At 38.9% G+C, this 15,855-nt stretch overlaps 1 protein-coding gene across 1 annotated transcript; it reads right to left on the bottom strand.

The window, feature by feature from the left end:
- Positions 1 to 5,709: 5,709 nt before the first annotated feature.
- Positions 5,710 to 6,702, bottom strand: LOC101686768 (putative gustatory receptor clone PTE01). Its single transcript, XM_004781977.2, has one exon. The coding sequence runs from the start codon at positions 6,700 to 6,702 to the stop codon at positions 5,710 to 5,712; it is 993 nt and encodes a 330-aa protein (XP_004782034.2).
- Between the last annotated feature and the right edge of the window lie 9,153 nt (positions 6,703 to 15,855).

The following is a 15,855-nucleotide window of genomic DNA, read 5'->3' as shown; positions in this document are numbered from 1 at the left end:
ACCAGGCAAAGACCCTACCAAAAAGGAGAATTTCAGACCAATATCACTGATGAATATGGATGCTAAGATTCTCAACAAGATCATAGCCAACAGGATCCAACAGCACATTAAAAAGATTATCCACCATGACCAGGTGGGATTCATCCCTGGGCTACAAGGATGGTTCAACATTCGCAAATCAATCAATGTGATAGAACAAATTAATAAGAGAAGAGAGAAGAACCACATGGTCCTCTCAGTTGATGCAGAAAAAAGCATTTGATAAAATCCAGCATCCGTTCCTGATTAAAACGCTTCAAAGTATAAGGATAGAGGGAACATTCCTGAACCTCATCAAATCTATCTATGAAAGACCCACAGCAAATATCATCCACAAGGGGAAAAGCTTGCAGCCTTCCCGTTGAGATCAGGAACACGACAAATATGCCCACTCTCACCACTCTTGTTCAACATAGTATTAGAAGTCCTAGCAACAGCAATCAGACAACAAAGAGAAATAAAAGGTATCCAAACTGGTAATGAAGAAGTCAAACTCTCTTTGCAGATGACATGATTCTTTATATGGAAAACCCAGAAGAATCCACTCCCAAACTACTAGAACTCATACAACAATTCAGCAATGTGGCAGGATACAAAGTCAATGTACAGAAATCAGTGACATTCTTATACACTAATAATGAAAATACAGAAAGGGAAATTAGAGAATCAATTCCATTTACTATAGCACCAAGAACCATAAGATACCTGGGAATAAACCTAACCAAAGAGTTAAAGGATCTGTACTCAAGGAACGACAGAACACTCATGAAAGAAACTGAAGAAGACACAAAAAGATGGAAGACCATTCCATGCTCGTGGATCGGAAGAATAAACATTGTTAAAATGTCTATACTGCCTAGAGCAATCTATACTTTTAATGCCATTCCGATCAAAATTCCACTGGTATTCTTCAAAGAGCTAGAGCAAATAATCCTAAAATTTGTATGGAATCAGAAGAGACCCCGAATCGCTAAGGAAATGTTGAAAAACAAAAATAAAATGGGGGGCATCATGGTACCTGATTTCAAGCTTTACTACAAAGCTGTGATCACCAAGACAGCATAGTACTGGCATGAAAACAGACACATACACCAGTGGAACAGAGAAGAGAGCCCAGATATGAACTCTCAACTCTATGGTCAAATAATCTTCGACAAAACAGGAAAAAATATACAGTGGAAAAAAGACAGTCTCTTCAATAAATGGTGCTGGGAAAACTGGGCAGCTATATGTAGAAGAATGAAACTCAACCATTCTCTTACACCGTACACAAAGATAAACTCAAAATGGATAAAAGACCTCAATGTGAGACAGGAATCCATCAGAATCCTAGAGGAGAACATAGGCAGTAATCTCTTCGATATCAGCCACAGCAACTTCTTTCAAGATATGTCTCCAAAGACAAAGGAAACAAAAGCAAAGAGGAACTTTTGGGACTTCATCAAAATCAAAATCAAAAGAAGATATTTGCAAATGACAGTACAGATAAAAGATTGATATCCAGGATCTATAATGAACTCCTCAAACGCAACACACATGAAACAGACAAGCATATCAAAAAATGGGCAGAAGATATGGACAGACACTTCTCCAATCAAGACATACAAATGGCTATCAGACACATGAAAAAATGTTCATCATCACTAGCCATCAGGGAGATTCAAATTAAAACTACATTGAGATATCACCTTACACCAGTTAGAATGGCCAAAATTAACAAAACAGGAAACAACATGTGTTGGAGAGGATGTGGAGAAAGGAGAACCCTCTTCCACTGTTGGTGGGAATGCAAGTTGGTGCAGCTTCTTTGGAGAACAGTGTGGAGATTCCTCAAGAAATTAAAAATAGGGCGCCTGGGTGGCTCAGTGGTTAAGCCGCTGCCTTCGGCTCAGGTCATGATCTCAGGGTCCTGGGATCGAGTCCCGCATCGGGCTCTCTGCTCAGCAGGGAGCCTGCTTCCTCCTCTCTCTCTCTCTGCTTGCCTCTCTACCTACTTGTGATTTCTCTCTGTCAAATAAATAAATAAAGTCTTTAAAAAAAAAAAAAAAAAAGAAATTAAAAATAGAACTTCCCTATGACCCTGCCATTGCACTCCTGGGTATTTACCCCAAAGATACAGATGGAGTGAAAAGAAGGGCCATCTGTACCCCAATGTTTATAGCAGCAATGGCCACGGTCGCCAAACTGTGGATAGAATATAGATGCCCTTCAACGGACGAATGGATAAGGAAGATGTGGTCCATATACACTATGGAGTATTATGCCTCCATCAGAAAGGACGAATACCCAACTTTTGTAGCAACATGGATGGGACTGGAAGAGATTATGCTGAATGAAATAAGTAAAGCAGAGAGAGTCAATTATCATATGGCTTCACTTATTTGTGGAGCATAACAAAAAGCATGGAGGACATGGGGAGTTAGAGAGGAGAAGGGAGTTGGGGTAAATTGGAAGGGGAGGTGAATCATGAGAGACTATGGACTCTGAAAAACAATCTGAGGGGTTTGAAGTGGCGGGGGGTGGGAGGTCAGAGTAACAGGTGGTGGGTATTATAGAGGGCACAGATTGCATGGAGCACTGGGTGTGGTGAAAAAATAATGAATACTGTTTTTCTGAAAATAAATAAATTAATTTTTTAAAAAATTAAATAAAAAGTATCAAGTATTTTACATACTTGATATGTCAAATGTCAACTTTCTCCTTTTCTTTTTTGCCCCTCTTTACTCCCATGTTTAAACTTCACTGTTTAAAGTCTACAAGTATATATGTTATATCAAAACTAAGGAATTTATTTAGTTATTTCACACAGTTATGTCAAGATGGTCTACCTTTAGTTTGCCTGGATGTGTTTTATAAAGCCTAGATAATAAACAGTCTGAAATATTGTTTTTCAGCTAATATAAGTGAGTGTATTTTGGGTTCCAATTTTATATTATGAACTGCACATGAGAGGGAGGATAATGATCTGTAAGGACACTTCTTATCCAAAAGCTTATTACTCTAGAGAATTGTCACTATATTGGGTTGCCATTTATAGAGAATATTAAAGAAATAGAAAATATTAAATAAAGAAATAGAATATTAAAGAACAAATTATTTAGAAATAGAGTATTAAAGAACACATTATTGCTCCAATGAAATAATGCTTGTACATTTAAGACTTTTTTTTCAATTGATCCTTTGGTGTGTGATTTTGATATCTGTAAAATGATTGTATGAATCATGAAGTTGGCAAGAATTCGGTCTTCTGTACAAAGAACGTGATACCATTTCCATTTTCTCAGTTAACATTTGCTCTAAGGATAACTTTCTATTTTCATTTCTTTAGTTCTTGCTTGGGTTGGCATTTTATATGTTGGAGATTCACAGGTTATTATTGATATTTTATTTAAATTCAAGTTAGTTAATTTATAGTGTAGTATTAGTTTCAGAGATAGAGTTTAGTGATTCATCAACTGCATCTAACACCCAGTGTCCATTACAAGTGTCCTTCTTAATACCCATCACCCAATTACCCCATCCCCCACCACCCCTCCAGCAACCCTCAGTTTGTTCCCTATAGTTAAGAGTCTCTTGTGGCTTGCCCCACTCTCTGTTTTTATCTTATTTTATATTTCCTTCCCTTCTCTTATGTTCATCTGTTTTGTTTATTTTTTGGCTAATTTGAATCGGGCTTCAGTTCTGTTTTTCTCTAATTGGTATTAGAAAACTATTGATTTTCACATATTTTTGGTAACTGATACTCTACTTAAATACTTCAGAGAGCCTCTCATAACAATACAATCAAGGTGTTGGCCAGGGCTGTAATCATCCCAAGGCTCAACTAGCAGAAGTCCACTTACAATCTCACTCCTGGGGCTGATGGTAGAATTCACATGCTTGCAGGTTATTAGCCAGAGAATTTCCTCAGCTCCTTGATACGTAGACCCTTGATGGGGCAGCTTATAACATGGCAATTGAGTTCCATCAACCTGAGCAACAAAGAGAGTAAGAGAGAGGCGACAGCAGGAAGAAAGCCGCCTTCCCTCACACCCTCCCCCCACTCTATTCCTGGAAGTGATTTCTCAGCATTTCTTCCACGTTCTCATTGTTGGAAACAAGTCACTGTTTCTATTTCACTTTCAATAAGAGGGACATACACAAGAGCAAGAAAACCAGGAGTTGGGGAACACTGGGAGCCTCTCAGGTACTGCTCACCACACAAGTCTCATCCTCTACAAGAACTTTGTGCTCCAAGCACTTCAAGACTCATGTCATATCTGTCTGCTTTCCAACATAGTCCCGAATTTGTCACACAGCAAAAATTCTTAGACAAATTGGAAAATGGGTAGAACTTTCTCTCCATTGGGTATTTCAGCAGATCCCACTTTACTGCTTCTGGTGACACAGGCTCAAGTAGACTCCCTGGTTTCTGTTATACCAGGAGAGCCCCTCCACCACTGGTAAGCCAATTTGTAGCCATTCCATTCCCAAATTTAACAGATGTCCCCAGGGGTTGTAATTTCTGCTAACTAGAGAGGAATCAACTCGCTCCAGAGTATATTTTCTTAGATTTCTGTGGGGTTCTCAGCCCTTGAAAACAAACAAACTATGGTTTTGGTTTATCTGTTTTTTCTAGTAGATAAACAGAGATGTGGATAGTTGTATACCATAACTTTCTAAGTCCTATCTATGCATCTTTCCTGACAACATGGATGGACCTATGGGCTATGACGTTAAGTGAAATGTGTCAGTCAGAAAAAAACAAATATCGTATGATTTCATGCCTATGTTGAATTTAAGAAACAAAACAAATGAACAAAGAAAAAAAGAGACAAACAAAAAAACAGACTTTTAAAAACAGAGAACAAGTTGGTGATTGCCAGAGGAGAGATGAGTGGAGGGATAGGTGAAATAGTTAAAGGGGATTAAGAGTACACTTCTCTTGGGGTGCCTGGGAGGCTCAGTCAGTTAAGTGTCTGCCTTTGGCTCAGGTCATGATCTTTGGTTCCTGGCATCACCTCAAGTTGGGCTCCCCTCTGAGTGGGTAGTCTGATTCTCCCTGTACCTCTGCCCCTCCCCTCTCTATGTGTGTTTCTCTCTCTCTCTCTCTCTCTCACATAAATAAATAAATAAAATCTTTTAAAGGGGTACACCTATCTTGATGAGCACTGAGAAATGTATATAACTGTTGAATTATATTGTACCCCCGAACCTAATAAAACACTATACTTAATTGTACTTGAAAATAAAATAGATAAATACCAAGTTTGAGAACCAGTGACATACGTCCACCCACATAACCTGCACAAACCAATTGGATAAATAAGTGATTTGTATGGAAAATACACAAGAACTGTGGGAAATATGTGAATTTGAAATATATAAAAGGAAAATTGCTCATCTTTCTGGGATGCTTGGGTAGCCAATGATAAAGCACAGAGTCTCTGTAGATACAATAAGATTTAGTCATGCAGTGATTATAATATACAAGGGACCCCAGAATACTCCCTCAGTCCCATTTAAGACATAGGGAAGAAAGCAATTTTCAGATGTTAAGCGAGGAGATAGATGAAAGCCATGACAACTACAAAAATGATGTGGTGAGAGAGGTAGGATTTTCAGGTCTAGGTGCTTAGTTTTGCTGCACTTTCCAACCTACACTCCAAATGGATGGCACGGGTGCTGCAATCAGATGGTTTTGCTGAAGAGCCTCCACATGGCCCTTTTGATGTCCCTGTTCCGCAGGCTGTAGATGAAAGGGTTCAGCATGGGGGTGACCACAGTATACACCACTGAGGCCACTGCACCTTTCCTGGGAGAACGTGAGACAGCTGAACTGAGGTACACCCCAAGGCCTGTTCCATAAAACAAGCAAACAACTGACAGGTGGGAGCCACAGGTAGAGAAGGCTTTGTGCTGCCCACCTGTGGATGGGATTCTCAGAATGGAGGAGACAATTTTATAGTAAGAGAAAAGGATGCCTGAGATAGGGAGAAAGCCAGAGATGGCACCAACAAAATACATGACTATGTTGGTGGTGAAAGTGTCAGAACAGGCCAGATTCAGGAGCTGAGAAGGGTCACAGAAGAAATGAGAAATTTCCACATCCTTGAAATAGGTGAGTTGCAACACAACTGAATTGTGCATCTGGGAGACCAACAGGCTGATGAAAAAAGATGTCAAAACCAGCAGGCCACAGAGGCGGGGGTTCATGATGACCAAGTAGCGCAGGGGGTGACAGATGGCCACGAACCGGTCATATGCCATCACAGCCAGGAGGAGACTATCCAAACATCCAAAAAGCATAAAAAAAGACATCTGAGTCAGGCAACCCATATAGGAGATGGCTGTGCTCTGAGTTTGGATGTCCACGATCATCTTGGGGATTGTGGTAGAAGTGAAACCAATGTCAGCCAAGGACAGGTTGGACAGGAAGAAATACATGGGGGTGTGGAGGTGGGGGTCAGAGCAGACGGCCAGGATGATGAGCAGGTTCCCAAGCAAGGTGACCAGGTACATGGACAGAAACAGCCCAAAGAGAAGGGGCTGCAGTTCTGGATCATCTGAGAGTCCCGTGAGGAAGAATTCTGAGACACGTGTTAGATTTTGTGGTTCTATGTAGCTTGGACACCTTGTGAAAAAGAAAAGAGGGTTGGAAAAGTGGATCAAGTGAACGGGCATCCAGTACTGTGTCCCCATTGTGTATTCGAGCAATTCACAAGTAAAATATTCACACACAGGGCCATACATTCCAGTGTCTTCAGCAATCTTTCTGTGTCTTAGATCTAATTTTCTTAGAACTGTTTCCTCATTGATTTCTGTGTTATCCACATCTCTCTATACATGCTTTAAAAACACTCAACCAAAGAATGTTAGAGGAGCATGAACATTTGGAGATAACTGACAAATCCATCATTACCATAAAATACTCTTAAAGAATCATACCGAATAGGAAACATTCTTCTCCCTTTAAGGAAAAAAAATCATTCTGATCAAAGGACACTTAGAAACAGCCTTATTTTATTCAAATAAGTGCAAGATATTCCCTTTAGAATATTGATAAGCTTTCTGAGTATAGATTCTGTGTCTCTTTGGTTAGGTTTATTCCTAGGTATCTTATGGTTTGGGGTGCAATTGTAAATGGGATTGACTCCTTAATTTCCCTTTCTTCTGTCTTGCTGTTGGTGTAGAGAAATGCAACTGATTTCTGTGCATTGATTTTATATCCTGACACTTTACTGAATTCCTGTATAAGTTCTAGCAGTTTTGGAGTGGAGTCTTTTGGGTTTTCCACATATAGTATCATATCATCTGCGAAGAGTGATAATTTGACTTCTTCTTTGCCGATTTGGATGCCTTTAATTTCCTTTTGTTGTCTGATTGCTGAGGCTAGGACCTCTAGTACTATGTTGAATAGCAGTGGTGATAATGGACATCCCTGCCGTGTTCCTGACCTTAGTGGAAAAGCTTTCAGTTTTTCTCCATTGAGAATGATATTTGCGGTGGGTTTTTCATAGATGGCTTTGATGATATTGAGGTATGTGCCCTCTATCCCTACACTTTGAAGAGTTTTGATCAGGAAGGGATGCTGTACTTTGTCAAATGCTTTTTCAGCATCTATTGAGAGTATCATATGGTTCTTGTTCTTACTTTTATTGATGTGTTGTATCACATTGACTGATTTGCGGATGTTGAACCAACCTTGCAGCCCTGGAATAAATCCCACTTGGTCGTGGTGAAGACACAAAGAAATGGAAAAATGTTCCATGCTCCTGGATTGGAAGAATAAATATTGTGAAAATGTCTATGCTACCTAAAGCAATCTACACATTTAATGCAATTCCTATCAAAGTACCATCCATCTTTTTCAAAGAAATGGAACAAATAATGCTAAAATTTATATGGAACCAGAAAAGACCTCGAATAGCTAAAGGGATATTGAAAAAGAAAGCCAACGTTGGTGGCATCACAATCCCGGACTTCAAGCTCTATTACAAAGCTGTCATCATCAAGACAGCATGGTACTGGCACAAAAACAGACCCATAGATCAATGGAACAGAATAGAGAGCCCAGAAATAGACTCTCAACTCTATGGTCAACTAATCTTCGACAAAGCAGGAAAGAATGTCCAATGGAAAAAAGACAGCCTCTTCAATAAATGGTGCTGGGAAAATTGGACAGCCACATGCAGAAAAATGAAATTGGACCATTTCCTTACACCACACACAAAAATAGACTCAAAATGGATGAAGGACCTCAATGTGAGAAAGGAATCCATCAAAATCCTTGAGGAGAACACAGGCAGCAACCTCTTTGACCTCAGCCGCAGCAACATCTTCCTAGGAACAACGCCAAAGGCAAGGGAAGCAAGGGCAAAAATGAACTATTGGGATTTCATCAAGAACAAAAGCTTTTGCACAGCAAAGGAAACAGTTAACAAAATCAAAAGACAACTGACAGAATGGGAGAAGATATTTGCAAACGACATATCAGATAAAGGACTAGTGTCCAGAATCTATAAAGAACTTAGCAAACTCAACACCCAAAGAACAAATAATCCAATCAAGAAATGGGCAGAGGACATGAGCAGACATTTCTGCAAAGAAGACATCCAGATGGCCAACAGACACATGAAAAAGTGCTCCATATCACTCGGCATCAGGGAAATACAAATCAAAACCACAATGCGATATCACCTCACACCAGTCAGAATGGCTAAAATCAACAAGTCAGGAAATGACAGATGCTGGTGAGGATGCGGAGAAAGGGGAACCCTCCTACACTGTTGGTAGGAATGCAAGCTGGTGCAACCTCTCTGGAAAACAGCATGGAGGTTCCTCAAAATGTTGAAAATAGAACTGCCCTATGACCCAGCAATTGCACCATTGGGCATATACCCTAAAGATACAAACGTAGTGATCCAAAGGGGCACGTGTACTCGAATGTTTATAGCAGCAATGTCCACAATAGCCAAACTATGGAAAGAACCTAGATGTCCATCAACAGATGAATGGATCAAGAAGATGTGGTATATATACACAATGGAATACTATGCAGCCATCAAAAGAAATGAAATCTTGCCATTTGCGACAACATGGATGGAACTAGAGCGTATCATGCTTAGCGAAATAAGTCAAGCGGAGAAAGACAACTATCATATGATCTCCCTGATATGAGGAAGTGGTGATGCAACATGGGGGCTTAAGTGGGTACGAGAAGAATAAATGAAAGAAGATGGGATTGGGAGGGAGACAAACCATAAGTGACTCTTAATCTCACAAAACAAACTGAGGGTTGTTGGGGGGAGGGGGTTTGGGAGAAGGGGGTGGTATTATGGACATTGGGGAGGGTATGTGTTTTGGTGAGTGCTGTGAAGTGTGTAAACCTGGTGATTCACAGACCTGTACCCCTGGGGATAAAAATATATGTTTATAAAAAATAAAAAATTATATTAAAAAAAAAGAATATTGATAAGCTGTATAATTGCTAAAACTACATTATTGACACTCTAAAGTCAAATGTTTATAATCAGAAAGTTTTTTTTTAATGTGTTCATTATCTTCAGAGGTTTTCATCAGTTTCTGGTTTTTGACATCTCTCCATGGAAATACATGCTCACTCAAATATGTGGGTTGTCTTTTTAAAGTCTTTTCAAAAATAACTTTTAACTGTGGCCTGATAGACTTCAAATTTTGATGAGTATGTTTGGGTTAAATGCACAAAATCATGCCGTATCACTGACCCCATAGATGGCATTCATTTACAATGCAGCTCTGAATCATTAAACAATAATTAATTTGTAAAAAGTACTTTCTTCCTATCTCTCATATTACACAGGACTAAATATCAACCTTACACAATATCAGGGAAATTGACACTGGTGTTTGACTCTGCTCTTTGGGGGTTTTTTGGTCCCTATTTTGCAGTGGTTTGGAATTGGTAAAAGTGTTTATATGTATTTCTAAACCCAAGCATTTGGAAGTGCCCTGTCCTCATGAAATCCAACTCTCTCATTTATAATTAAGGAATTTAGGACCATACAAGACCCCCCAAACCAGGTCTGAAATCTAGCCTTCTTATGCTTCCATAACTTCAGTCTTTACTGAAACTAGGAGAATTCTCCTTAATTCACTCTTCTTAAAATTAATTCCACTTAAGAGTCTGGGATTTTTTTGTTTGTTTGTCTTTTTTTTATTTGTTCATTTCTTTTGTTTCTTAAATTCCATTTATGAGTGAAATCATATGGTATTTGTCTTTCTCTGACTTATTTCACTTAGCATTATGCCCTCTAGGTCCATCCATGTTGCTGAAAATAAAGAAATAAGTAAATACATAAATAAACAATAAAATCAATTCTCCTTAAATACAATAATTTTTTTAAGATTTTATTTTGAAGCAATCTCCACAGCTAACCAAACCTACGACCCTGAGATCAAGAGTCACACGCTCCACTGACTACACCAGTCAGCCAGCCCTAAATAGAATTATTTTTAAATAAATCCCCTGAAGGCAACTCTGATATCCATTTCTCTTGACAGGTCACACTATGGTTTAATTTAGAGAAAAATCCAAAGAGAAAAGTACAAAGACTAACATAACAAACACCTGGGGAATTTCCACATTGGTAAAATGGTAATAACAACTGAACTTACCTTATAGGGTTGTTTGAAGAAATTAAATAAAGCATAAAGTGCTCAGACCTGTGGTTCTCAATCCTAGTTGATTATTATACTTACCCATTAATATTATAAAATGTACTGACATCCTGTTCACTGCCTAGAGCCAATTAAATAATAATCTCTACCTGCACAATTCTTGGTCGTACTAATGTACAGCCAGGGTCAAAAACAATGCCTTAAGATATTGCCAGGCACTTAGAATATGGTCAGTGAATATTACCTATTATTACTATAATGAATGCCCAAAAACTATATTAAAATATAAGCATTTACTAATATTTGCTTCCAAACTCATATTTTACAAAGATTTGAAATATTACTGATAAAATTTTAGCTTTCTTTAAATTCCTGCATGATCTCATTGCCCTGCACATCTGTCCCCCAAAGCAATCACTGTCATTAATTAGGTGGGTATATTTTCTTTGGGTGTTTCCATGATGTAATTATTTATGTATTACTAGGCACACTGCATGTAAAGTGTGTTACATGGCACACTGCATGTAAAGTGTCCTTGTTTACTACAACATTGTGTTTAAATCTAGATAATAACACCTCAAGTGATACAAAGTACTAACTGAGGAATTAACTTCATTTTGTTTATTGATTCCTTATTTCAACAACCCTATGAAAATCCTTTTGATTTGAAATCAAGGATGCAAATCAAGGATGAAAATCCTTGCATGATATGCAGAAAAGGAAGGAAGGAAGAATTTCTATATGACAGCTGCACAGAGGATATTGTGTTATAAAAATCAATGCAAGTTCAATTTCACTACTTATTGCCTATATTTGTTATCCCTGAAAAATTAGTTGCTATCAACTACATGCTATTATTAAAGTATACAATCAGAAATATTTCTCAAGTATTTAGTTACCGTCATTCTGTGATAGCTCCATATAAAAATTCACATCTTATGTAGGGGATAATATTTCCATATCTCAGATTTTCAAACTCGGCTGTAAAGTGCATTACTGTTGCTAGGAAATCCTATAATCCACTATTTTACTGCCATAAGTGCTCCTGAAAAATCCCTGGTCCAGTACCCTAATTCACAAGAAGATGTGTAAATCCCTCGACCTGTGTGTGCTCTCCTCGCATCTCTGGAAATCGAAAGATAAGCCATCTCCAGAGATGCGTGGGAAGTGGAACTTAATAAATATTTGGTCATTGTTTTGTAACCAGAATTTTTTTTTTTGCTTTTTCTTTAAGATTTTATTTATTTATTTGAGGGAGAGAGTGCACATGCAAACACTCACACACAAGCAGGGGAAGGGGCAGAGGAGAAGGGGAAAAGCAGACTCGCCCATCACAGGACTCCGGGATCAGGACCTGAGCCCAAGGCAGATGCTTAACCGACTGAGCCCCCCACACACCTATGTAACCAGAATTTGAATCATTATTGTAACTATGGGCTTACTGATGAAATGCAATTCTAAGAAGTCTTAATAACCTTTCATTGTGTTACATGGCAGAGAATCTGGAGGCTCTCTTGTCTCAGGTCACTAGAAATCCGAAAAAGTGTTTAAACCTACACAGTTAACTTTATCTTCCCCTTCTCATTCTGCCTTTTCTTTTTCATACTTACGAAAAGCACTGTGATGATTTTTGAACAACTGAACATTGCAGATGCTATTAAATAGAAAATAATAGAGAGGTGCCTGGTGGCTCAATTGGTTAAGCATCCAATTTTTGATCCCAGGCTCGGATCTTGATTTCAGGGTCATGGTTCAAGGCCGTGTTGGGTAACATGCTGGGCGTGGAGACTGCTTTAAAAAAAAGAAAGAAAGAAAGAAAGAAGAAAGATCCTATTGAATGTTTATGACATAGATACAAACAAGTGCTATTTTATATTTTTTTAAGATTTTATTTATTTATTTTAAAGAGACAGACAGCAAGAGAGGGAACACAAGCAGGGGATGGGAGCAGTGGGAGAGGGGAAAGCCAGCTTCCCACTGAGCAAGGAGCCAGAAGCCAGCCTCGATCCCAAGGCCTTGGGATCATGACCTAAGCCAAAGACAGCTGCTTCATGACTGAGACACCCAGGTTCCCCCAAGTGCTATTTTATCTTATCTCTTATCCCTAAAATGAAAGAAGGCACAGGCAGGAAAAGACCAGTGTATGCAAGCCATATTGACTATCTTTTGTTCCTGTGATTCAGAGAAAGTCCTACTCAATATTTAATATATTGGGGGGTTTTGTTGTTGTTGTTGTCTACTCTGTACCAAAGATGATACAAGATCTGGGGAAATAGAAATAATGTGATTCAGTCATTTCCTTCCAAGCACTCAGTACTTACCTTGTATAGGGGTAAAAATTAAATTTTTTGTCAGGAAACCATTGAAAACCAATCAGATCACAGGATATATTGGTTGAAGGACATAAAGGTTGGTATTAACAATATTAATCAATATTATCAATAATAATATCTAAAATTTTTGCCCTTACTGTATGCATCTGTCATGTTTTTAACCACATTGGTAGTATTCATATCTAGTCACCTAGTCCTTACTTAATGGAGTGGTATCAACTAGGAATCAAGTTAGATGACAGTTTTGAGGCTCAGAGATACTAAGAACTTGCTCCCGCTTATTCCATAATAAGAAGATAGGACTTAAAATTATATCATGGATCTGAGGCACATGCATTTAACTTCTTTACTCTGTTAAGTGAAATGGTTGTTTGCATCAATGCCAGGTGCCGTGTGCCTGGAGTCAGACTCTTTGATTCAAACCTGGCTTCATCCCATTCTATCCCATGACCTAGCACAAGTTATATTAAAAGGCTATAATCCGCTTCTCCTCTGTAAAAGAACAATAACGTGTACCTGTGTATTTTAGGGGTGACTAGGCAGATGAAAAGAAACAGTCTACATAAAGCACTTATTTCAGAGCTTAGGATTGGAATCCTTAGTAAAGGTTCATGATGTCATATATCTGGTCATCTGGTATCATTCCCCTGCTCCCCTTCATCATCACTTCCATGGTCATTTTGGAGGAACTTATTTTCTGCTCTGGTGAGGGAGATTCCTACAGGAGCTAGAACCAGTGTGGGAGGAAAGCTGAACTCTGAATGACAATTCTCAGATTCCCACTAGAACCAAGAATACAAACTTCACAGGCCTCTGAGCTCAACCTGCATATCGGTGCTCTTCCATACAGCTACACCTACTCTCCTGCTTCTCCTGATGGTGAAGAGACAATGCTCCCCCAGTTTCTTCTGTATCCAGTATCTCCAACATCACTCACTGGACTATGGGTCCTCTACGATGGGGCATGACAAAGGAATGACGGTCCATCACTCTTCTTATGCCTGTGAGTTGTGAAGACTTGGGCTCTGTTCTCAGGTTGGGTAGGAAGACAGAGTCAGGTGTGGAACCCTTGGTGTATAAGCGACTCAGGGAAGAGAAGACACACATACAGAGCCAACTGTGCTCACACTGGCCACTGAAAGTTTGCAGGGCACAAGCCGATTATTTACAGTTGTGTGGGCTTTGAAAGCTCAATGCACAGAGCTCATAATTAACCAAATTGATCTGTGTTCTCTCCCAATCTCTGAGGGCTTGTTAATATTAATGGACCAGGATCAGAAGAAAAGTAAATGTCCTTTGTAGGGTCTGAGGCCTTCCACTTCTCAGGAGTGGAAATACCTGTGCTTCTTCTGACTTTCAACTTTCATACATCTTAATAAAAAACCCAGACTTAAATTTTAAATTAACATAAATAAACATGTGAGTTTATCAGTCATCAAATGACTAAGCAATTTAGGGAGAATTAGGACTTCTATATCAAGAATCTGGTAGTATTTTTGAGTATTTTTTGGCTGAGATTAACATTTAGATCAATGGATTTTGAGTAAAGTATATTACCCTCTATAAGAGAGGTGGGGCTTAACCAATCAGTTGAAGGCCTTAATAGAATAAAGGCTGACATCCCAGAGAAAGCAGGAATCTTGCCATCAGACTGTCTTTGGACGTGAATTGCAGCTCTTCCTGTATTTCCTCCCTGCTTAGCCTACCTTGCAACATTTGGACTTAGCAAGTCACCATAATCATGTGAACCAATTTCTTAAATCTCTATATAAATATACACATATCCTATTAGGTTCTCTAGAGAACCCAAATATATTAATATTGCTGTTGCTATCTCATTTAACATTCTTTGACCAGGTGACACTTTCGTTTTCCTCATCAAACTCCAAAATTTAGGATGAGTGCTACTAATTGAGGGGAAAGCCTCAATGGAAATATCCCAGGAAAGTCCACAGTAGCTGTCTAGGAGTGGTGCTAATATCCTTGGTACAAGAGTGGCATCACAGATAATAGAAAGGGTATGGGATTTAAAGACACAATTCCACCTGATCTCAGCAACAATTTAAGACCTGTGGCACATCAGGGCACTTCAGTTCCTCATCAGCGAAAAAACAACCTGTGGAATGGGAGAAAACATTTGCAAACCACATGTCTAATAATTGGCTAAATCTCAAAAAGTAAAAGAAACTCCAATAAGAACCAAGATGCCCTTCAACGGATGAATGGATAAGGAAGATGTGGTCCATATACACTATGGAGTATTATGCCTCCATCAGAAAGGATGAATACCCAACTTTTGTTGCAACATGGACGGGACTGGAAGAGATTATGCTGAGTGAAATAAGTCAAGCAGAGAGAGTCAATTATCATATGGTTTCACTTATTTGTGGAGCATAACAAATAACATGGAGGACAAGGGGAGATGGAGAGGAGAAGGGAGTTGAGAGAAATTGGAAGGGGAGGTGAACCATGAGAGACTATGGTCCCTGAAAAACAACCTGAGGGTCTTGAAGGGGAGGGGGGTGGGAGGTCGGGGTGCCAGGTGGTGGGTATTGGAAAGGGCACGGATTGCATGGAGCACTGGGTGTGGTGCAAAAACAATGAATACTGTTATGCTGAAAAGAAATAAAAAATTAAAAAAAAAAAGAACCTCCAATAACCCAATGGTAAACAAACAAACAACTAATAACCTGATTTTTAAAAAATGGGTTAAGGACTTAAACAGACATTTTCACAAAGGAGATACACAAATAGCTAACAAGTATATGAAAAGGTGCTCAGTATCACTATTCATCATAGAAATGCAAATCATATATATACAAAAGTGTATATATACTATTATTGT

This window comes from Mustela putorius, unplaced genomic scaffold, assembly GCF_011764305.1.
Source record: "Mustela putorius furo isolate JIRA1106 unplaced genomic scaffold, ASM1176430v1.1 tig00000095_pilon_pilon_pilon, whole genome shotgun sequence".
In the NCBI taxonomy this organism is placed as follows: Eukaryota; Metazoa; Chordata; class Mammalia; order Carnivora; family Mustelidae; genus Mustela; species Mustela putorius.
Note: the sequence above shows the minus strand (reverse complement) of the source record. Positions and strands in the feature narration are given on the sequence as shown.